This window comes from Anarrhichthys ocellatus, unplaced genomic scaffold (assembly GCF_004355925.1).
Source record: "Anarrhichthys ocellatus isolate YVR2014 unplaced genomic scaffold, GSC_Weel_1.0 scaffold9, whole genome shotgun sequence".
Lineage (NCBI taxonomy): Eukaryota > Metazoa > Chordata > Actinopteri > Perciformes > Anarhichadidae > Anarrhichthys > Anarrhichthys ocellatus.
The window spans coordinates 8,113,278-8,133,984 of record NW_022280039.1 but is presented as its reverse complement, the minus strand read 5'-3'; the positions used below and the strand labels follow the sequence as shown (position 1 = coordinate 8,133,984).

The following is a 20,707-nucleotide window of genomic DNA, read 5'->3' as shown; positions in this document are numbered from 1 at the left end:
TGTACCATCCTGTCATCACCCAGGCCCTATAGAATAATCCCCCCACCGCGTGACTGTGTGGTGCGGGCAGCGGACCACACCCTCCCCAGGCTTAAATCTGCATTCTCGCAGAATCGGGAGGCCTGAGTAAATATTTAACAAACTGTCGGTGTTTTTAATCCGTCCTATAATGAAATGCGCGCGCCAGTACACGAACCTATAACCTGGTGTACAATGAATGCCCCCACACTTGGTTTTGGCTCGTTATCATAAGCGCACGTGTCACAGTAAAACCCGATGAGTGAAGCTGAAAGCAGAAAGCCAGGTGATGATCGCGCCATTAGTGTTGAATCTAATTAGAGCGTCATTGTCAAAAAAACAACAACAACCCTGCAGGCACCCAAGAAAGCGAAGAAGAGGTCAGATGGAGGCGGCTCCAACGTGTTCGCCATGTTTGAACAGGCCCAGATCCAGGAGTTCAAAGAGGTCAGTGCTCTGCCGAAATGTTTCATTTCACATTGAATCTGAGCACTTTCGCTCTGACACTGGTGTAACCATAACGCTTCTGCAGGCTTTTACCATCATGGATCAAAACAGAGACGGTTTCATTGACAAGAATGACCTGAGAGACACTTACGCAGCTTTAGGTATGGACCACCTGTGTGTCTGTTGTGTCTCTGTTGTGCTATAAGTTGTTACATTCTATAGAAGTATACCCAGTCGTCAGCATTGTTGGAGCTGAAGCGATATGTCGAGAAAACCATTTTTAAGTCGTTTTTTTAAACAAACAAATGCCCAAACACTCTCCTGCTTCTCAAATGTTAGAATGTCGTTGTCTTATGTGATGTAAACTCAATATCTTTGTCTTTGGACTGTTGCTCAAACAAAACAAGCAATGTGGTGAAGTGATCTGAGGTTGCTGTAATATTATGACAGGCATTTTTCACTTTATTGACCAGAGGATTCATCAATCAATCAATCGAGAAAACAACAGTCAGATTGATCAAGCTCTAAACCTGATTCCACCCTCATCCGCCGTCTCTCTCTCTAGGCCGTTTAAATGTCAAGCAAGAAGAGATTGATGAGATGCTGAAGGAGGCAGCAGGACCGATTAATTTCACAGTCTTTCTCACCATGTTTGGAGAGAAACTAAAAGGTGAAGGGGGGGGGGGGTTCTGCATATTCCAGAGCCTGATTGTAACAATAGAAATGTATGCATGGCAATTTTTGGTTAAAAAAAAGAAAGAAAGAAAAAGATGTTTCCTTTGTTTTAACTTTTCCTCAACTGCCAACTGTTCATCTCCAGGTGCTGACCCGGAGGAGACCATCCTGAACGCTTTCAAAGTCTTCGATCCTGAGGGGAAAGGAACGTTAAAGAAAGATTTGTGAGTAACAAAGTGCTCTGTTGCTGAACGAGGTGTGAACGTCCCAGTCTGCTCATCACAGCTGCTTCTCTTTACAGTGTGACGAACATGTTGACGACTCAGGCAGACAGGTTCTCCCCTGAAGAGGTGAGAGCTCCACCTTGGAAAACGTTGGAGTATATATGACATTGTTGGGTTTTCATTAAGGCTATAGAGAAATGATTCACTCCAAATATTAATCTTGTTGGTTTTTTTCCTCCCATAGATGGAACAGATGTTTGCAGCTTTCCCACCAGATGTAGCAGGAAACCTGGACTACAACAACCTGGTCTACGTCATCACACACGGTGAAGAGAAAGACCAAGAGTAGAGGATTCCTGAGATCTCACTCTGGACCCCAAGGGAATAGGGTCAAAACATTTAACTAATAGATATCACCATGAAACTTTCCCAGTTGATTACTTACATTAAGGCAATTCTTTTTTGTATTACAAGTTTTCTGAAATGTTTAAATATGCACATTAGGCACCATCTTATGCTAACTTTTGGTGAATTTAGGAGAAATCTACAGACGCAAATAGACAAAGTCGTAAAACACCTAAATGTGTATTTTGGATGTTTTCTTTCCACTTGTCTAAAGGACGACAAAATAGCCCTAAATCTCAAAATTGATCAGTGCATGAAAAACGATGTTTTAGCCTGAGGTGCCCCCCCCCCCCCTGTGCTGAAATATAACACAGAAGAAAAACAAAATAAAAATGAATTTACATGAATCACATCATTCTGCATGAATGTATCAAGCATTATAAGTTAGTGTGTATAGTTCTATATCTATTACTGTGCTATGTACATGTGATCTCCTGTATGTAATAGGTCAAATTAAAAGTGTATGAGACCACAGAAAGGAAGTGTTTACTGTGTGTTGACATCACATGCTATGAGATGTTTTTGCTGAAGAAGACATGTTGCAAAAATCCACTGATGATGATGTGTGTGTGTGTGTGTGTGTGTGTGTGGTCAGGAGGTTAAACATGCAGGCCTGTGAGGAGGTTAGCTATAATCCCAGTGTGAGAAACAACTATTATTCTTTTGCATTTGTCTCGAGGGAGATAGATTTGTGTTGCAGCTTTGCTTCCCATTGTTGCAGCAGAGAAGCATATAGTTATCTTGCAGCAGTGTTTTACGATATGTCTGTTTGAGCAGTGTCTCTCAATAACAGCAGGAATTATATGAATGTGTTCCCTGTCAATGTATCATCACTACCAAAACACCCGAGAGCTCAGAATGGCTCGTTCTCATCTGATTTTTAGTAAGCACACTGTCAAAATATAAACCTGTGTTTTAATTTTTTCAACAAAATTGGCATATACATGCTGCTGAATAATGAATAATAATTACCGCATCCATCACTGCCCATTATCCCTTTGTTCCCCAAATTGCTGCATAATTACCTGGTAAATACTTATCCATTCCAGCACTATGTTATTACCAATGCAACTATATTATTGCTTAGGACTTACCAGTGATTGAGGTACCATATAATTACCCTGTAATAAGCTGCTGTCTATCTTCTAATGGCACTAACTCACTGTGAAATACTAAACTACTCGCGCTATTCCCAGGTGAGTGGCTTCCATCTGTGCATCAAGTATTTTAGGATCACGTGATTTTCACTTTAATTTAACATATTGTGTAATTTAAAAATAGTACTCAATTGAACAGCAATGAGCTACAAATATGTTGTTGTTAGTACCTTAACTAGACTTAGATTGATTTTAAATGCTTTACGAATACATTTAAGAGAATCACTGCACCTAACATTATGCTGTGGTAACAATTAATAGCGTTTTTTTCTCAAATATGCTAATTATAATTTAAAAAAAAGAATACTATGCAATTATGTTGCTTTAAAAGATTGCTGTCCTAGTAGGCTATTATTCTGACAATTCTTATTAAGGGCCATGGATTAACTATACAAACAATATCCTACTTAACCCGGCTGTCATATCTTTGTTTATATATGAGAGAGAATCAGCTTTATTGGCCATGTAAAGGAATTTGACTCCAGTTTTTCATTTGCTCTCCACGTACATACACTGAATTTACAAATAAACAGGAAAAATACAAAAAATAAAAACAAGGACAACAAAAAAAGTAGAACAGATGTAAGTATAAACATTTAACGACTATATACAATATAAATCCCAAAGTATATATTTATCTGAACATAAACCTATACGATGACAAAGGAATTGAGGCGATAGTGCAAATGAATTTTGCACTATCCGTTTCCGTCTTCAAAGTGAACCCTGATGCTCATAATATCTACTTAATAATCAAGTTGATGTGTTGTTATTTCCCTGTATTTTTACCCTCCAAAAAGCTCAGCTGTATCTGGGTTAAAGGCGCGTTCTCATCCAGTCCACTAGGGGGCAGCAGCAGCGCAGCAGCTAGCAGCAGCAGCCTCCTCGAAGCAGCTGGCTAGCAGTACAAGGTGCGGCAGAGAAAAACAGAGACGGGGCACCATCGCAGCTAGTGCGGTTGACGTTTATTTTTTTTAGTCCCCGTTTCTTACCAAAAAGCCAACCGTTAGATGTAGATCTTTCTTCTTCTTTTTTTTTTTTTTTTTAACTGCCACGTCGGAGTAGCGTAATAGATTGCCAAAGGTGTCAACGACCAGCTCAACAGAAACAGGGTCACACCAACAAATTTAGTCGGAAAATAAGCGAAGCTAACGTTAGGTAGCTAATGCTAGGATAGCTAGCGGGCTAGCTTTCGAGCGTGTAAACGCGAATAATTAAATTTGACTGAATCGGTTGTTATTAACACCAACGCTACAATGGCTGATGTTGACAAGCTCAACATAGACAGTATCATCCAGCGTCTTTTAGAAGGTAAGGAAAGGCTGAAAATACGACCTATAAATCATTAGCTAACCTACTTCAGTTATCCGCATGATGTGACGAACGCTGAGAGTAACGTTAGCTAGAAACGCGGCTAGCTTTAGCGGATGTTTTTCAACATCTTGAACAATAACTAGCCGTATTAGCTAACATTAGCTAACGGTTATTAGTCACTATGTGCGGCTAAACTTCAGGTATTACCTCATTTGTGTCTGCGTTGAGAATGTTACTGTATGAAGGGCACGAAACGACATGTAACGTTCACGTTACTTGGTCCCACACACACTATCTCTCACACAAACACTACACATTGTCACACATATGGTCACCTTTTTGTCCCGCACAACCTTAGTATAGATATAACATAACAGGCGTTACCAGCTTGTGTGTGAAACCGTTACCATCCATTGTTTTTTGCTGACCTTTTTGTTTATGTTTTCTTGTTGCAGTCAGAGGGGCAAAGCCTGGCAAGAACGTGCAGCTGCAGGAGATCGAGATTCGTGGATTATGCCTGAAGTCAAGGGAGATTTTTCTCAGTCAACCCATTCTTCTGGAGCTGGAGGCCCCTCTCAAGATTTGTGGTGAGTAAGATTTGAATGTGTATCTATCAGATTGGTTTTATGATTAGCATAATTTTCTAATTTCACCTTGGTTGCACCGTTGTCCTGCAGGTGATATCCACGGGCAATACTATGACCTGCTGAGGCTGTTTGAGTACGGGGGCTTCCCTCCAGAAAGCAACTATCTGTTTCTGGGCGACTATGTGGACCGAGGGAAGCAGTCTCTGGAGACCATCTGCCTTCTGCTGGCCTACAAAATCAAATACCCAGAGAACTTCTTCCTGCTGAGGGGAAACCACGAGTGTGCTTCAATCAACAGAATATATGGTTTCTACGACGAGTGTGAGTATCGTACCTCCGTGCCCAGTAAAAGTTATACTTCATTATTTCTTTTCAGTCTTGTCACATGGTGTATGTGGTTGATGTCTTTGGTGGAGTTTCGCAACTGTTGCAGCAACAGAAGTGTTGCTATTGCTTTGATATTGAAATCTTTTCTTCCTGAACTTTTTAGGTAAAAGAAGGTACAACATCAAACTCTGGAAGACCTTCACAGATTGTTTTAACTGCCTCCCTATCGCCGCCATTGTTGATGAGAAGATCTTTTGTTGCCACGGAGGTGGGTGTTATTTCTGAATTTGAACTAAATCTAATATTGTTTGTCTCGTATAGTTTCCTTAATCCTCACTTTGGTTTTAGTTTTGCAGAATGTCCAAAGTATGTCAGCCACGCTCATTTGTCCTGAAGCAATGCTGTTTGTCAACTGATGTGGACCTTCCTCGTGTTGACCTCTGTATCAGTGTGTTTATTTGTACTTTTACCGCTCTGTCTAGGACTGTCACCTGACCTTCAGTCCATGGAGCAGATCAGACGCATCATGCGCCCCACTGACGTGCCCGACCAGGGTCTGCTGTGTGATTTGCTGTGGTCAGATCCAGACAAGGACGTTTTGGGCTGGGGGGAGAACGACAGGGGTGTGTCATTTACCTTCGGCTCAGAGGTGGTGGCCAAGTTCCTGCACAAGCACGACCTGGATCTCATCTGTCGGGCCCATCAGGTAATCACACAGACCTCCCGTCATTATCAACAGGAATGTGACGTCACTGTATATTGGCAGGTATGCTGAATACACTTGATACACAAGGAGTGCAGTACAGCATGTGCTGTACACAGAACGGGCACAATGCTGTGAGCGCTGGACAATGATTCCCCTGATCTCTGGTCGCATACGTCCGTCTAGTGGTTGTCAAACAGTTCAAGTGAAGATTGTTTTTTCTTTGTTTTCTTTGAAAAAGATTTAGGCCCGGCCCATCAGGAACCAGTGCACAAGACTATATCTAACACTCTTCATAACACTTCTTTTTTTCAAGTGTCTATTATTATTATTATTATTATTATTATCCCACTTGCAGGTTGTTGAGGATGGCTATGAATTCTTCGCAAAGAGGCAGCTTGTCACTTTGTTCTCAGCGCCCAACTATTGTGGAGAGTTTGACAATGCTGGTGCCATGATGAGTGTGGACGAGACCCTCATGTGCTCTTTTCAGGTAAGGTTCAAACGAAGGTCAGCTCGTGCGTTAAGTATTTTAGGACGATATGATTTGTACTTAGATTTGACACACTGTAACTGTAACATACTGCTCAATTGAACAACAATTAACTACACACAAATAGTTTTTCTTCTAATAAATCTATAATTTTTTGATTTTAATGAATTGAAAATGTAAAAATAATGAAAAACAGCCATCACAAAAATCCCAAAATGTTTCTTCTACTCTGAAATTGTGCTGGGTGAACATCACCTGCAGAAGGAGTTTGTTTGTGTGTGACAGTAATCTATATATTGTTTTTGTAGATTTTGAAGCCAGCTGAGAAGAAGAAGCCTAACGGCAGCCGTCCCGTGACTCCCCCCCGCAACATGGTCACCAAGCAAGCCAAGAAATGAGTGTGGGGGGGACACAAACGACCGGACTCTCGCTCCTCTGTTCTGCTTACGTCTTCTGCATATGAAGGGTCGGTTGTCCTTCATGCTGCCAATAATGAAAAGATGTTCACTCCTACCTGATGAAAGCAAAATGTTTCGTTGTTTTGTCCACAGGGGTAAATTGATGTGTCACCATGAAAACCTCAGGTGTTTTGCACTCCATTTTGCAGCTAGTCTTTGCCACATATGACTGTTCAATCAGGAAAAATGTAACAATACGGCTACTTATGCACAGGAATGCCTTGTTTTGAAGCTGTGCACAATTTTTTCCAGTTTCTTTATTGTCCTATTCATTTCAGTAATGAGTATTAACGGCTATAAAAACCAACGGGGATGAGTCACAAACACCTGTTTACTTCTGTAAAACTATATTTACAGTTAATTCACGGTCGGTATCATGAGATATTGACTTACACTGCATCATCACATTTTTAAACAAGTCTTGTGCTAAAATAAATGAATAAGGAAGCACTCTTGTAACATCTAAACCTTTCTAATAAACTTTGAGTGTATTTTAAGGGGGAATTGGTATCTGGATGTCATTTGTTCCTCAAACTTTTTTGCTGATTAAGCATGACAATACAAACTGAACTGCACATTTCAATGCATGTTATTAATTCAGGACACCTCATAAACAACCGGGCAACAGAATATAGTGCAAAATCCAATTTGGTGAGGGACCTGGGCACGTTGTCCAAAGTATGTGAAATATTGCATACGTAAAGCGTCAGCATTTATTTTTTTAAATAATTAATTGGCTTTTTTTGCTGATTATTTTTCTCCACTTCGGTATTTTTCTATGTGTTATCATGCTGCATTATTCTGAGGCTTCAAACAGCCATTGTAGGTTAATTTTTATTTATTTATTTTTCAATCTATCCATGAAACATAGTTGTATTACGTATGAATGAGATAGAAGCTGTCTGAAAGTGACATTTCCTTATTAGGAAACGCAGATTGCGTAACGCTGTCTGACGTCAGAGCAGTCACAAGACTTCGCTCGCGGAGGGAGCGAGGTCACAGGACGGCTGGTCCTCACTCTGTTATGTGGCGTCGACAGAGGCACAACACTGACACCATGGCCGCGGAGAACCAACACTTGCGGGTCTTTTGGAGCAGAAGAGGCGTCTGTTTTCTGTAAAAAAAAAACCGCAAAGACTCCCCCCGGGTGTGCGCGCTTGGATCCCCGCAGTTATCGCCACATCTCCAGCCTCGTTAGCAAGTCTACACTGTGCGCTCACACCGCCGGTAAGCTAGCAAAGGGGAGGGGGGAGCTAGCTTGGCCGTGTTTTCTTCAGCTGGGAGCTGCAGCGTGTGTAGGTGATGTTGTCCGTGCTGTCCTACGGTAGACTGGTTGCCAGAGCTGTCATCGGCGGACTCTCTCAGACGGACGGCCGCGACTACAGCCTGGTGACGGCGAGCTGCGGCTTCGGCAAGGACTTCTGCAAAGGCATCCTGAAGAAAGGGATGTGTTACGGGGACGACGCGTGCTTCATCGCCCGGCACAGATCCGCAGATGTTTTGGGTGAGCCGTCTGCTTTTGTTTGCCGTCGAAAAAACATCCATCGCATTGGCTGTGTCCCGAATGGGAGGTCAGAGGTTATCCGCTTTATCGGAAGGCTACGGAGGTTGGATTGCACGTGCGAACAATAGCTATATTAAACGGCTTAAAGTGCATACTGAGGGATACAATTGGGTGTTTTCACAAAAGGGCTTATCCGCTGCTAACATCCCATCACTTGATCTGTTGTGTTCTGTATTGATTACCTGCGACGCACTGCTGCATCTTTATTTACTCTACTTGAACCTCCACTGGGTTCATAGTGTGTGGAGAATTTATTCTTTAAAACCGGCTCAGGGTTGATTTAAAATGGCTCTTCAGCACAAAGACCTTGGATCTTATATAAACAAACCTGTTATTTAACACCTCTGTGGAGCTGTCAGTCAAACAAAGACTCACGCAAAGTAAACTCGAAAATCAGGACATCTTTTTACCCTCCCAGGTTATTGTTTGGACGGTTTGATTGGTTGTAAAGTTGTTTGCTTTCAGCGGGCCTGTTCCTCTCTGTGCTGGCACAGAGGAGACCAGAGGGCCATCCTTGTATGGTCAGTCCTCGGAGGACTAAAGTTTCCTGTCGAAGAAAGTCTGTGGCCTTATCAAATGCTCCTCAGGGAACAAGTGCTCTTATGAACCTACAAAAGAGATCATGTTTCTATAGAAAGATGAACTGTTTTTATTCAGGGATCAGATTTTATGTTTTGAGAGCCACAATATACCATCAGTGGGTCTAAAATCCACTGAAGTGTATAACATCTATGTTTAATTGTTCAAAAGATTTATTCAACTGCTGTAGAAGATCAGATGGACCCGCTTTGCATAATTGGCAATAACTGAAACAGTGACAGTTCAAAGATGAACTTGTGACTTTGTACATTCTGTGACATTTCCTTGAGTTCTTGAGCACTGTGTCCACACTTGTCCCTTTTCTGCATCTTGGTGAAAGTACCCATTGTGTTTCTTTTATTGTGAAACTGCACGGCATTGTTCTAGCTTATCCTCACTTGTGGAAAGAGTCTGAGCAACGTAGGGATTAATTACCATGTTTCTTAACTTGTTTTCATTTAGAAAAATAGTTCCCTTTCGAGGGTTTAAAAAAGCAGCATTATGCACTGATACAGAACACGTACATTAGTGATGGAAGTGTGAGTTGTTGAACTAATATTAAGGTCAATGTTGTGAATTTGTTTGTTCTAGGTGTAGCAGATGGAGTAGGTGGCTGGAGGGACTACGGAGTAGACCCGTCTCAGTTTTCAGGGACGCTGATGAAGACGTGCGAGAGGCTGGTGAAGGAAGGACGCTTTGTCCCCAGCAACCCAGTGGGAGTCCTCACGACCAGCTACTACGAGCTGCTGCAGAACAAAGTACCGCTGCAGGGTGAGCGCAGTAAAGCCGCTGGATAGAGAGAGTAAAGGCGTACTGTGCATGCACGTGAAAACGGACATTTTCCATGTGGTTTGGATGCGAGTACACTGTTTCGGGTTAAGCTGTTTGTTTCCGCCTGATGGCTGGATGGAAATCATGAGTCAGAGCAGCCAGATCCCATCTAAGAAGTCGCGGGAATGTCCCGAGTCCTGACCCGTTCACTTCCACAATCCTTGTCCTCCTCTGCACCGCTTCCAGACAACAAAGCACAAACGTGAAACGTCACTGAATGCATGTTTTGGGAACAGATCTCTGCGAGTGTCAGTACTTTTCCACCCCTTTATCACATGTGCAGCAGGGAAAACAACACCGTATTGTGCTGTTCCTTCACGGAAGAGGGAATGTTCTTTGTGTGTGTGTGTGTGCGTGTGTGTGCGTGTGTGTGGAGTGAGAGTGGTAGGGAGTGAGTGAGTGAGTCACAGTGCGCGAGGGGTTTTTCAAGGTTGATCCTTGTTGCATATTTTCGGTGTGCCGGATGAATCACCAGCAGGGTGTGGCTGTACGCTGTCCTCCCGCTCCCCCAGCTCATGTTTTTCTCCATCTCCCAGTTGGTGGAAGTCCAAAGAGTTCTTAAAAGCTCTACGCTGATTGTGTTACATCAAGTTTGTGTAGTCGCGCTGACCTCATTAATTAGTCTCTTAAAAACACACTTCAGACTGTGTCTTTCCATAAAGGGAGAGGAATCTTCTAAGCTGTGTAGCTGAGAAAAGTCAGGAGGAAGAGGTTGTTTTTAGGGTGGGTGCAGCTTTAGTCATTAAGAAAATTATTTATTTATTTCAGCAACTTCAAAATACCCACGCAATACTATTTGGTTTTGTTATGAATGCTCTGTGGTGTAGTTACATTTACCTCGACCCAGCTGAAGGTGCAGAGCGTATTTGCATTTTTCTTTGCTAAGCATTTGCATTTATATTAAAGAGAAATGTGTGTGTGTCTGCAGGCAGCAGCACGGCCTGCATTGTGGTTCTGGACCGGCAGAGCCACAGGCTGCACACGGCCAACTTGGGCGACTCTGGCTTCCTGGTGGTCCGCGGCGGGGAGGTGGTCCACCGCTCCGACGAGCAGCAGCACTACTTCAACACGCCCTTCCAGCTGTCCATCGCCCCGCCGGGAGCCGAGGGAGCCGTCCTCAATGACAGGTGAGACGCTCGGGGGCGGCGTCCGTCCGTCGCGGGGCCACGTCGGTAGAGTGCGGGGCGGGCCACGTCGGTAGAGTGCGGGGCGAGCGCGGGGCGAGCGCTGGGTGTTTGCCGAGCGAAGAGTCCACAGCCAATCCTGCAGCAGCAGCTCAGCCACCGTTTCACTCATTCCGTCTAGAACTCAGATTACATTGAGCCTCTTAAAAAGCATTTCTGAAAGAACGGAAGTTAAATGAACCTGAAACGCACGTCAATTAGTGTTTTATTTGACTTATTTTTAAACCTTAATACAGTCTCCTCGTCACTTCCAGTTGTTGTGCATTTAATGCGGTTCTTAAAATGACACTTGCTGTTTAAATTTGTGCTTTTTTAGTTGAAAGATTTCCTCAGCTGGATTAACACTGAGTGCAGCAGCAGATTAAGCTTTCCAACGCTAGATCACTAACAGGGCAACTAACTGAAAAGAGTGCAAGGGTCAGAACTGAAGATCTCTAATAGTATTCCTTTGACAGCAAAATAAAAAAAGGTTCATTAAAAGATAAACGATTTGGAGCATGTTGATGTGCCAAAGGAGACGGTGACGCCGTGTACTTCTGGAAGAGACGTGTGATTAACACTGATGTGTATTTTAATGCGGGATGCTTGACCCTCTCATTTCGCCTGAGGATTAATCTTCATAATTATAATTGGTGATAAGACGTTAATGGAGCCATCGCTGAATAATCATCCAATCGGTTTGTCCTTGGCATGTGAGAAGTGGCTCTGGCTCACGGATGTGTCAAACAATGGATGATGAATCCAGACAAGGCAGCCAAATTCATTCCAATGACAGCTGCTCACCCAAAACCTCCATCGGAGAAGTTTCTCATATCTAACCGTGGGTGCTCCCATAATGCCTCAGCAGTACTCTCTCTCTCTACGGCTCTACCTGGCTGTTCTTGTGAGCTGCAATTTTGGCGACCTCGAAGTCACAGGACAGAACGGGCTGTCCCTGAGGGCTTTGGCTCAGTGTGTCATGATGCAGCCCAGAGAGGTTGTAATGACTCACATTCGTGACTGGCTGGGGGGGGGGGGGGGGGTGTAAAAGGGATGGGGAAGAAGCTTAAAGCGGATGAATTAATGCGGTCACAACCTTGCGCTAAGTTTTGTATTTTTAGTTTTTCGCTGTGAGAGAAAACACATTTTAAATCCCGTATCACTTAAATGACCGAGAGGATCATTGCGGTCGGTGTTCTCTGCCTGACTTAACTGTGTTGGTGCCGGCAGCCCCGACGCAGCAGACAGCTCATCCTTCGACGTCCAGCTGGGCGACATCATCCTCACCGCCACCGACGGGCTCTTCGACAACATGCCCGACTACATGATCCTGCAGGAGCTGAAGAAACTCAAGGTGAGTCCCCACTGAGGCCCGGACAGGCTTGATGGAATCAGACGTACAGTATATCTGGATTACGACCTTCATGCCCGCTTTGTTTTTGTTTGCGTCATAGAACTCAAACTACGAGAGCATCCAGCAGACGGCCCGGAGCATCGCAGAGCAGGCCCACGTCCTGGCGTACGACCCCAACTACATGTCGCCTTTTGCCCAGTTTGCCTGTGACAACGGACTGAATGTTAGAGGTTCGTGTCTCGCTCGACTCGGACCAACTGGAATGTGAAGATGTTTTAAATAGGACGACAGTGGGGCATGACATGAAGATTTTCTAGGGTGAAATGTTGAAAACAATATTATCTCTTAACTCCATCCTAACAGGATATTGTTCTTTTTTTTTTGGTGCAGGAGGAAAGCCAGATGACATCACAGTGCTGCTGTCTATAGTGGCCGAATACACCGACTAGAGGTGGTGTGGGGTTGTGACTCTGCATGTGGTGGACTGCTTTGATTCCTGCTGGCCAGGATGAAGGACTGATGTGGGATGCTCTACTCTGCCTCATCCCCCCCCCCCTCCCCCCAAAAAAACCGCCTACATGCCCACTTCTCTGATTGTGTGCATTAGAGAGCGGCTGAATAAAGGGGACTGGAGGGCTGACGCGTCCTCCTGGCCGGGCTGCAGTGTTGGCATCTTTGCAGCGTTCCAGTGCTCACCGGATAATCCCATTGACGGGGATGAGCAGTCATTGGTGGAGATGAGGATCCTGTCGGACAAGGATAAGTCATCTTTCTCTGATGGGGGGGGGGGGGGGGGGGTTGAGACGGGAGGTGTTAAGACTGTTAAAGCAGCCCCATGCTGAGCACCTGGAAGAGGAAGATCCAGTCCATGAGGAGTGAGTGCCGAGATGGCAGCATTAGGGCTCAATAAATGGACTGCTTTGTGCAAGAAGAGGTTTCTAATGTTGGTAGAAGGAAAACCTCCGTCAAAGGGCCTGGAACCTTGTGTGTATATGTGTGTGGGGAGCATTGTGTTTGGTAGTAGGGAATGACCGGTGTTCTGGGATGTTTGGATAAATATTTGCAAAAAAAAAGCGTTTATGTGACATTTATATACGTCTGTGGTTAGTTTCTTGGCAGGTTGATCCAATAATGTTTCATGAAGAAGAGCAGCGGCCATCTTTTCTAAACCAATTCAAGTCTTTGTTACTTCGTGGCTGTTAAAAGGATTTCATAGTTGAGATCTATTGTGTCAAACTGATACCCTCCCTTTAATCTCACAGCTGCTGCTGAAGTCTTGATCACATGTGATGTGAATGTGTGAGATGAATGCTCGTCAGTGAGTCTACTGACGTGACGTAATTACTAGCGTCTGGGCTGATCGGTGTCGCGGCCTTAAACGCACAAATCTTAATAAGCATATCTGAGAACGATCAACACAAGTGGAGGTTGTTCAGGTGACCAAATGTATTTTTGTAACTTCTTTGTTCGGTGGGATTGTTGAATTCTTTTGGACTGATCGCCGCATCAGAGTAGCTCGAGAGACTGTTGTTCACAATCAGAGATTCCTTTTCTTCTTCTCTCTCCCTCCTGCTGTAGAGCTCCGATGGCACGTTCAGAAGTCGGGTCACTGCAGGTTTCATGTTTCCATTACATCACAACAAATTTGCACTCTGCATTTACTACCAACTTTGTGTAACGTTCTAATGATGTGCCTTGTATCTGGTGTCGTTGATACTGGATAAAGGTCCGTAACTCCTTAATGTGCCAGGTGTTGAGCGTTGCGTAGCCATAAGAGTCCAAGCGGCTTCCCCAGCACGCCCTGCTGTCTTAACACTTAGACGGTTCCTTTTATCTCCTGAATGTGCTCCTCTGCACTCAGTCAGGACTTTAGGGATAGTGATGAAGCCATTGCACGCTTAGAAAACCCTCCCTGTGGATCTTCAGATCCCCGTTTACAATCTGCACTAACTGACTGTTTCTTTACTTAATCTGACAAGTTCCCGCTGGAGGATTGACTGCAGTGTCAGGTGACATTGGTGAGTGGTCAAAATGTTAGTTTTCTAGCACTGAGGACAATCTAAGCAGCCTTAACATTACAAAGCAATTCTCCCAATCAGCTGGTACTTCCTGACCCCCCCCCCCCCCTCCCCTCATCTTCCTCCTACAAACCCTTTCTTACAACCAGAGCGTGTGTCTGTATATATTTTGGGTGTACAGTTCAATGAAGATCTAAGCTCTGTGGAAAAACCTGTACAATATTTAAATAAAGAGTATAGTATTTATTATTATCCTGTTGTGTTTGATGGCCTTGATATGAGCATGGACTTGTTAGTTTTGGAACAGGACTATCTAAACCACATGCTGCAGAGGCCTCCAGGGTTCTACTTTCTCATCTAGACTGTTGTGCAAGCCAGAAAATATTAATCTTAAGGACGCCTTGTACTTACAGTGTGTGTATGCGTGTGAGAACGCCCACATTCCTCAGATGTTGGGCATACTACCAGGTACCATCAACAGACAGGTGTGGCATCTTCAAGCAGAAGACCAAATAGTCTTTTTTCCTCTAACATGTTAGGAGAAACATATTTCACACACTGAAGATGCCAAAATAAATTAATTTATGTATTTGAATAAATAATTATAAAAACACTCTTGTGGGGAAACTTAACACTTTGAAAACAATTCAAACAAGCAAAGCAACTTTTTTTGAGCTATAAATCGCTCACATTCAAAGTAGATAGGATCTAAATTATTTGTATTTTTTCATTCTGCGTGCAGCTGAATGTTGCGGCCTACCTTTAACAGGTAAGACCAAACATGAGGTGAGAAACGTAGTCGTGAGTAACAGCTGTTCTCAGGGTGTAGGGCTCCTCGTCTTCTCTTCCTCTTCGTCACTGTAACATGCTAGAACAGGCAGTGTGTTGTTGTCCTGCTCAGATGACAAGGCTCTGAACAGGAGGGAGCAGATCTAGAGATGGAGACAACACGCGTTAGTGGACAACAAGTCTCAAGAGTCTTATCGAGTTGCATCAGCCTTGATTAGTTGTTTGGTATATGATCACTGTCAACAGGCTGTTGGAATATTTAGTTAAGTATTTTGCCCCTATAAATGGATATAGACTAACAATACTCAGGATAACAGGAAGATATTGCTACATTAGGCCTGCAACAACTGTAACCGATCTTTCAATAACTGTGTAACCGTATCGTATAATTACATCTCATTCTGTAACTTAAGCTCCCAAACTCAGATGCTCACAAGTCATTTTCTTTTCAAGTTCAAGTCTCTGTGTGAGTGCAACTTGAGTGAGATTGATGTACAGTCTTCTTAAAACAATATTTCAGTGCATCATATTTCTATTTCTTATAACTTGAGTTAATGTAAATGCTCTTAATGCAATATAAAACTAAATGAACGCTGCATCAGATCTCTGGGAACTGGTCTGACAACATAATATATTAAAACAAAGATTCCCAGACCAAAACATTCAACACAGTGGAGCAAAACCAGGTGCTCCAGGAAGAGACAGACTGTTTCTGACTTCCTGACTGTGGTTGCAACAAAAAGGTTAGACTCATCATTGTGACATAGACCTCATCTCTCACATCCAGTGTCACATTTCTGGTCTCCTTCAGTCATGCCTCATATGGTGAGGCAACATGGCACTCTGGGCATACTTCCAATAGAGGTTTAAGTAAAACACTTGAGGCACTTCACGACACCCATCCTGTCAAAAGTGTAAAGCCTGCCAGCATCAGAGAACAAGCTCCAGTCCTAAGTCAACAGGAAGCTCTAGTTACCGTGGAGGAAGCCGGCGTCGTGGTGGCGCTGACACAGGCCTCATCAGCTACCAGCTTGTTCAAGTCGTCTGTCTGATGCAGAAGCAGCATCAGAGCCGATGGGTTGGTGATGGGGCTGCCCTGGCTGGAGGCTATCAGCTCCATCACAGCAGGAGTACCCTGAGGCTTCCTGCTGTCGGCCTCCCGTGAACCCACAGGTAGACCACCAGCACACCTGAGGAAAACACACACAGCACACTGATCTCTGTGGCACGCATTCAACTTAATAATCACTTCCTATGCGGGCAAAAATAGACGTGACGCTGTTATTGCGTTGTTCAGTGCCATGTTTTATAGCAGCAGCAAAGTAACAATTACGTTCCTAAGCAGACGACACGGTGAAGTCACAGTAAAACATTCAATAACCAAGATATTCTTTGACACTAAAACAGTCAAATAGAATAACGATCATAAACATGCCATCATTATCAACTGAAGGGGTTTCAATGTTGGAGAACATTGTGTGACTTCGTCTTTACCAAGACATTCGTGAACAGGGTGTATAGCTCTCTATCTGCTGATACTGAAAGTGGCTTTATGCTCAGTAACAAAACACTTTGCATGTGACCACAGCGCATGTCGGTAACCTCAGAGAAGCAGCCAGACCAGAAGTGTAAAGAGGAGCACTGCAGGAAGACGAGTCTCCAGACACCCTCGGGCTCTTTTAGTTCTACTTCACAAAGGCCCGAGGTAGCAGACGAGCACGTTTTGTTTACGAGCGTGCCACAAATATGAGTTTAAAAAATGTAGCCTGAGTGACTCATGGAAAAACAAGTTGAGTGCAGGTTGTCGTTGAACTCCTGAGCACTGCAGAGCTGCCTGCTCATTAGGTTAGCGATGTCTCTGCAGACTCCCGGCAGTGCACACACGCAAACTAAGCCACATGACCCAGATGTTAAACAGTCGGACCGGATCCACCCAGAACACAGAGCAACAGAGAGAGTTAGCAGAGCAGCGACGCTAGGCTAGCATAGAGGAGCTGAGAGGATTACAGACTGTCCCACTGACGGGCCTCTAACCCCACATGTCCTGCACTTGCCCTGTTTATCTCCGTTCCAGACACAAGGCCGTCTGCTGTAATACGATGCCCTCTTAGGAAGCTAAAAACAGCCAATTAGGGCAAAGTGGTTTTGTTACCTGGGTGTAGTAGGGGCCTGCGTCTCCGTCGGCTGAGAGGGGCCCCTGTTTTCAGAGTCCATCAGAGTAGCCAGCACCACAGTGGCCTCCAGCACCAAGTCCTCCACAGAGAAGCACACAGGCCTGCCAACACCCAGGACACACTGACAGACATCCAACAGTGACAGAAATCCAACTACATAATCTCCACTTTCAAAAGCACCAGTATAATTCACTGTTTCACTAGAAGAACTGACCATAACTGGTCACATGGTACAAATGGCTCACAAGCCACTGACTAAATAGTTGAGTGCATTGTGAGAGTATCTGGTGTTGGTGACACGCTCAGTATAGTGTCTGCGGTGTAGCAGCACACACACTGACGTTGGTCTTTGAAACTTGAGATACGACTGATCACGATGGCCAACAGACTTACTTTCCTGCAGCGCCGGAGTGGACCGACACCGGAAGGCAATGTGACTCTGCAAAGGACAGTAAACCCTAAAAAAAGAAAACAGAACAGCAGCAATTTACTGTCAGAAATGGAGATTTGCTTGTGTGCATCAGAGTCAGGACTTGTGACACTTTAACAGCTAATCGAGAGAATAGCGTTACGGCTTGTGTACAATGATCAGGCTGAATAAAAACTATAAACGCTCGCGTAAACTGAGGCCGACTAAAACTTAAGAGCCTGGCCTTTAATCCATCCAAAACCAGATTTTCCAAAAGCGACAGGAACAAGGAGACTAGGCTGGCTAATGAGGCGCTTCACAGCGGGGAGTCCAAGAGACATTCCAAGAAATTGGGGACAAGAGCTGTGGGTGTTAATGCAGGTCAAGTCTCATTAACCGGACCAACACAAGGACTGTTAAGTCCATTTACTTTGTTTTCAAGCCACTACAGAAGAAAGCAAATGAAATTGGGGGGTGTTCGTTTAGACGCTGTAACAAATCACTTCGGATTACTGAGCACACTATTCTGGAAAATTACATTACAGTTCTCTCCGATCCAATGTTGTTACTGTTACTCAAAATATAAACCTGTTTAAGAGCGACACAAGTTGAGCCAGCCCTCAAAATACAAACACATTCCTCCTTGGCTTAAAAGTTACACATTTCACAACAAACCAAGCAATGTGTGGCCTATAATTTCAATTATTGTCTATGTAGCTGTGTAATATGCGTCACTTAGGTCACACTACTTTTGCTATCAAGATGAGATGCAACACTGAGGGGAAAGTTCACACGGTAACGATGCAGAGAAACAGATACAGTCGCTTTTTATGACCAGAAACTCTAGGACATGAAACACACCTGGAGCCAGTTACACACACTTACTCTTTGCACACACACACACACACACACAAAGATACACACGATGTTCTCATGCGACGGGTAAAAGGAGCCTCCAAAAATACATTTTGTTACCCTCAACTCCTTCAGACAGAAGGTTATATCCGACTCCACTCCGATCTGAAAGTAGTCAAACTCGTCTGGGTGTAAGGACATCTCGGTGTACATATTCTTCATGTGATCTGTGATGGACGTACATCCAAGTCAAATAGCATCTGTGTAACATTTTTAGTGTTTTTTGAAGAATTACGTTTGCAGACTTTTTAACACGTGTGGCATCCCTCACACACACTGTTATCGTGGGCCCGAGCCAAATCACAGCGTAACGTTAAGCTCACCGTCTCCCCCCTCGTAGTGATTTCTCAGACTGACTCTCAGAGGAGTCATGGACAGAGTGATTTCCTCCTGGGACACTGGGAAATGCATCACCATATCACCAAGAAGCCTGCAGACGTAGAGCAAAACAAATCAACCTCAGCATTGAGCAGAGAGCCTTGTGTCCACACCGTGCTGCTGATGGATGATACTTTGGGTATTAATGATCATGTCCTTGCCAATCGGGTTGTGTGTGTGTTTGCCCAGAGCCAGCTGAGATTAAAAACATTGTTAACACCCATTCTCTTTCCAATTAAAATAGACTTGCAGCTACCGTAAACCTAATTCATGTTTACAGTAAATCCACTTGTCATGAAAAGAAGAGCCTAAAAAAATGGATTTCTATGTATTGTGATAACTAAGATTTAGTTTGCATTAACAGTATAAAAACACTCCTGAAGTTGTATTTGTTGTATGTAATAGAAAGCTGAGGTTCTGACTTTATAACAGGATACTGAGCTGCTAACCTGGCAGGAGCTTTGAGCACATTGGGACAGAGGTGTGAGGCAAACACTGCCTGCAGAGCTTCACTTTCCTGGAAACATAGGTTGTGGGTCTTAGTGATGCCTATCACAAAAAACAGAAACAAGATCTTTGGAGCACACTGCCACCTAGTGCTGATAATATGCAATGCAGCGTCTGCAGCACAGCATTGATTGAGGTCATTTTGAACAAATCCTGAATCTTTCCTTTGCCTGCAGCTAGCTTATGGTACAAAATGCAATGTTTACTACCATGCCTGCAGAAAAACTGGATCACCACTCGGTCATCGGGAGTGCCGATTGATATCCGACATCGCTCCACATTACGCTCAATGGAAGTCAAACACCGGAAAAGAGGTAGAACTGACTTAAAAACAAAAAGACATGTTTTAGGCTTCCACTACTGTCTCCTATATCCTGAAAATGTGTCCTGTGCATGGAGAGCTGTGACGTCACTGTGAGCTCTCCACAATCAACATCCCTGATTTACCTTCATGATCAGTTTGCAATTAATTGTTTTCCGGCCCTGCTCTGATACTGATCCCAGGCTGTAGTGCTGGAAGAACAGCGGCGAGAAGAGGAAGCAGGCATATGCAGAATGAGCAGAATTCACTGATCTCAGAGCCAGCTTTGAGAGAGAGAGAGAGAGAGAGAATGTATTAGGTGAATATGCTGCCATTGCCTGAAGGGAGAAAGGAGACCAAAATAGAGGCCTCCTGTAAAGAAAACATTAATTTAATTGAAAAAATTAAGAGAGGAGGGAAAAGCAACAACACTAGAGAGTCAGTATTCCTTGCTACTCTCCTGGTAGGTCATGAATATGGGATTGATACCATAAAGTAAACAGGACTGTGTGCTGCTCACCCCTCTGACCATGGGGTCCAACCACAGCTCATCTCCAATCCGTGACAGGGCATGGACCGCCTTTCCAAATGCTGTAACACAACAAAGCGTCACCAGAGTTTAAGGCTAACAACATAACGTTAAATATTACAAACTAACTTAGCTTTTTCTTTCAATATAAAAGTGGGTCAACCCGGAAATAGCTGCTAAGTTAGCTAGTTTGTTAGAAGCAGTTAAGCTACATTCAAGCTAGCATAAGTCTTTCGTCATAACTTGATGTTTTACAGGCATCACGTGAGCTGCTACGACTTATATTTTTTTAAATTCTTTAACACAAATTAAATATATCGCTAGCCTTGTTTACTATTACCTTTTACACCACGTCCTTCGAGAACACAGTTCATATTCGCTGATGTCA

General features: G+C 43.8%; 4 protein-coding genes across 4 annotated transcripts; 3 read left to right on the top strand and 1 right to left on the bottom strand.

Moving 5' to 3' along the window:
* Positions 1 to 381: 381 nt before the first annotated feature.
* On the top strand, positions 382 to 1,713 carry myl2b (myosin, light chain 2b, regulatory, cardiac, slow). Its single transcript, XM_031849264.1, has 6 exons — positions 382 to 465; positions 551 to 626; positions 1,031 to 1,135; positions 1,286 to 1,364; positions 1,442 to 1,490; positions 1,609 to 1,713. The coding sequence occupies exons 1-6, from the start codon at positions 430 to 432 to the stop codon at positions 1,711 to 1,713; spliced, it is 450 nt and encodes a 149-aa protein (XP_031705124.1). The 5' UTR covers positions 382 to 429.
* Positions 1,714 to 3,818: 2,105 nt separating this feature from the next.
* On the top strand, positions 3,819 to 7,312 carry LOC116384793 (protein phosphatase 1, catalytic subunit, gamma isozyme). Its single transcript, XM_031849744.1, has 7 exons — positions 3,819 to 4,237; positions 4,696 to 4,827; positions 4,918 to 5,148; positions 5,318 to 5,422; positions 5,637 to 5,860; positions 6,216 to 6,350; positions 6,659 to 7,312. The coding sequence occupies exons 1-7, from the start codon at positions 4,183 to 4,185 to the stop codon at positions 6,746 to 6,748; spliced, it is 972 nt and encodes a 323-aa protein (XP_031705604.1). The 5' UTR covers positions 3,819 to 4,182; the 3' UTR covers positions 6,749 to 7,312.
* An 81-nt stretch (positions 7,313 to 7,393) lies between these two features.
* Positions 7,394 to 14,569, top strand: pptc7a (protein phosphatase targeting COQ7 a). The gene is made up of 6 exons (XM_031849745.1): positions 7,394 to 8,312; positions 9,543 to 9,722; positions 10,711 to 10,909; positions 12,176 to 12,299; positions 12,400 to 12,529; positions 12,690 to 14,569. Exons 1-6 carry the CDS (start codon positions 8,111 to 8,113, stop codon positions 12,746 to 12,748), a joined length of 894 nt encoding a protein of 297 aa, XP_031705605.1. The 5' UTR covers positions 7,394 to 8,110; the 3' UTR covers positions 12,749 to 14,569.
* Positions 14,570 to 15,049: 480 nt separating this feature from the next.
* On the bottom strand, positions 15,050 to 20,693 carry rad9b (RAD9 checkpoint clamp component B). Its single transcript, XM_031849743.1, has 11 exons — positions 20,660 to 20,693; positions 20,311 to 20,381; positions 19,937 to 20,074; positions 19,699 to 19,813; positions 19,432 to 19,531; positions 18,928 to 19,034; positions 18,665 to 18,771; positions 17,674 to 17,738; positions 17,259 to 17,381; positions 16,083 to 16,296; positions 15,050 to 15,249 (listed from the first exon to the last, which is right to left on the bottom strand). The coding sequence occupies exons 1-11, from the start codon at positions 20,691 to 20,693 to the stop codon at positions 15,136 to 15,138; spliced, it is 1,188 nt and encodes a 395-aa protein (XP_031705603.1). The 3' UTR covers positions 15,050 to 15,135.
* Between the last annotated feature and the right edge of the window lie 14 nt (positions 20,694 to 20,707).

Bases quoted from the DNA above. Each gene is read 5' to 3' on its own strand.
- myl2b (XM_031849264.1), top strand. From the start codon at position 430: ATGTTTGAACAGGCCCAGATCCAGGAGTTCAAAGAG. The intron at 627-1,030 runs GTATGGACCACC...CTCTCTCTCTAG, and splicing joins AGACACTTACGCAGCTTTAG to GCCGTTTAAATGTCAAGCAA. The intron at 1,491-1,608 runs GTGAGAGCTCCA...TTCCTCCCATAG, and splicing joins ACAGGTTCTCCCCTGAAGAG to ATGGAACAGATGTTTGCAGC.
- LOC116384793 (XM_031849744.1), top strand. From the start codon at position 4,183: ATGGCTGATGTTGACAAGCTCAACATAGACAGTATCATCCAGCGTCTT. The intron at 5,423-5,636 runs GTGGGTGTTATT...CGCTCTGTCTAG, and splicing joins GATCTTTTGTTGCCACGGAG to GACTGTCACCTGACCTTCAG. The intron at 6,351-6,658 runs GTAAGGTTCAAA...TTGTTTTTGTAG, and splicing joins CCCTCATGTGCTCTTTTCAG to ATTTTGAAGCCAGCTGAGAA.
- pptc7a (XM_031849745.1), top strand. From the start codon at position 8,111: ATGTTGTCCGTGCTGTCCTACGGTAGACTGGTTGCCAGAGCTGTCATC. The intron at 8,313-9,542 runs GTGAGCCGTCTG...TGTTTGTTCTAG, and splicing joins CAGATCCGCAGATGTTTTGG to GTGTAGCAGATGGAGTAGGT. The intron at 10,910-12,175 runs GTGAGACGCTCG...TGGTGCCGGCAG, and splicing joins GGAGCCGTCCTCAATGACAG to CCCCGACGCAGCAGACAGCT.
- rad9b (XM_031849743.1), bottom strand. From the start codon at position 20,693: ATGAACTGTGTTCTCGAAGGACGTGGTGTAAAAG. The intron at 17,739-18,664 runs GTAACAAAATGT...TTCTTTTTTTAG, and splicing joins TCTGTCTGAAGGAGTTGAGG to GGTTTACTGTCCTTTGCAGA. The intron at 15,250-16,082 runs GTAACTAGAGCT...CTCCATCTCTAG, and splicing joins CGACGCCGGCTTCCTCCACG to ATCTGCTCCCTCCTGTTCAG.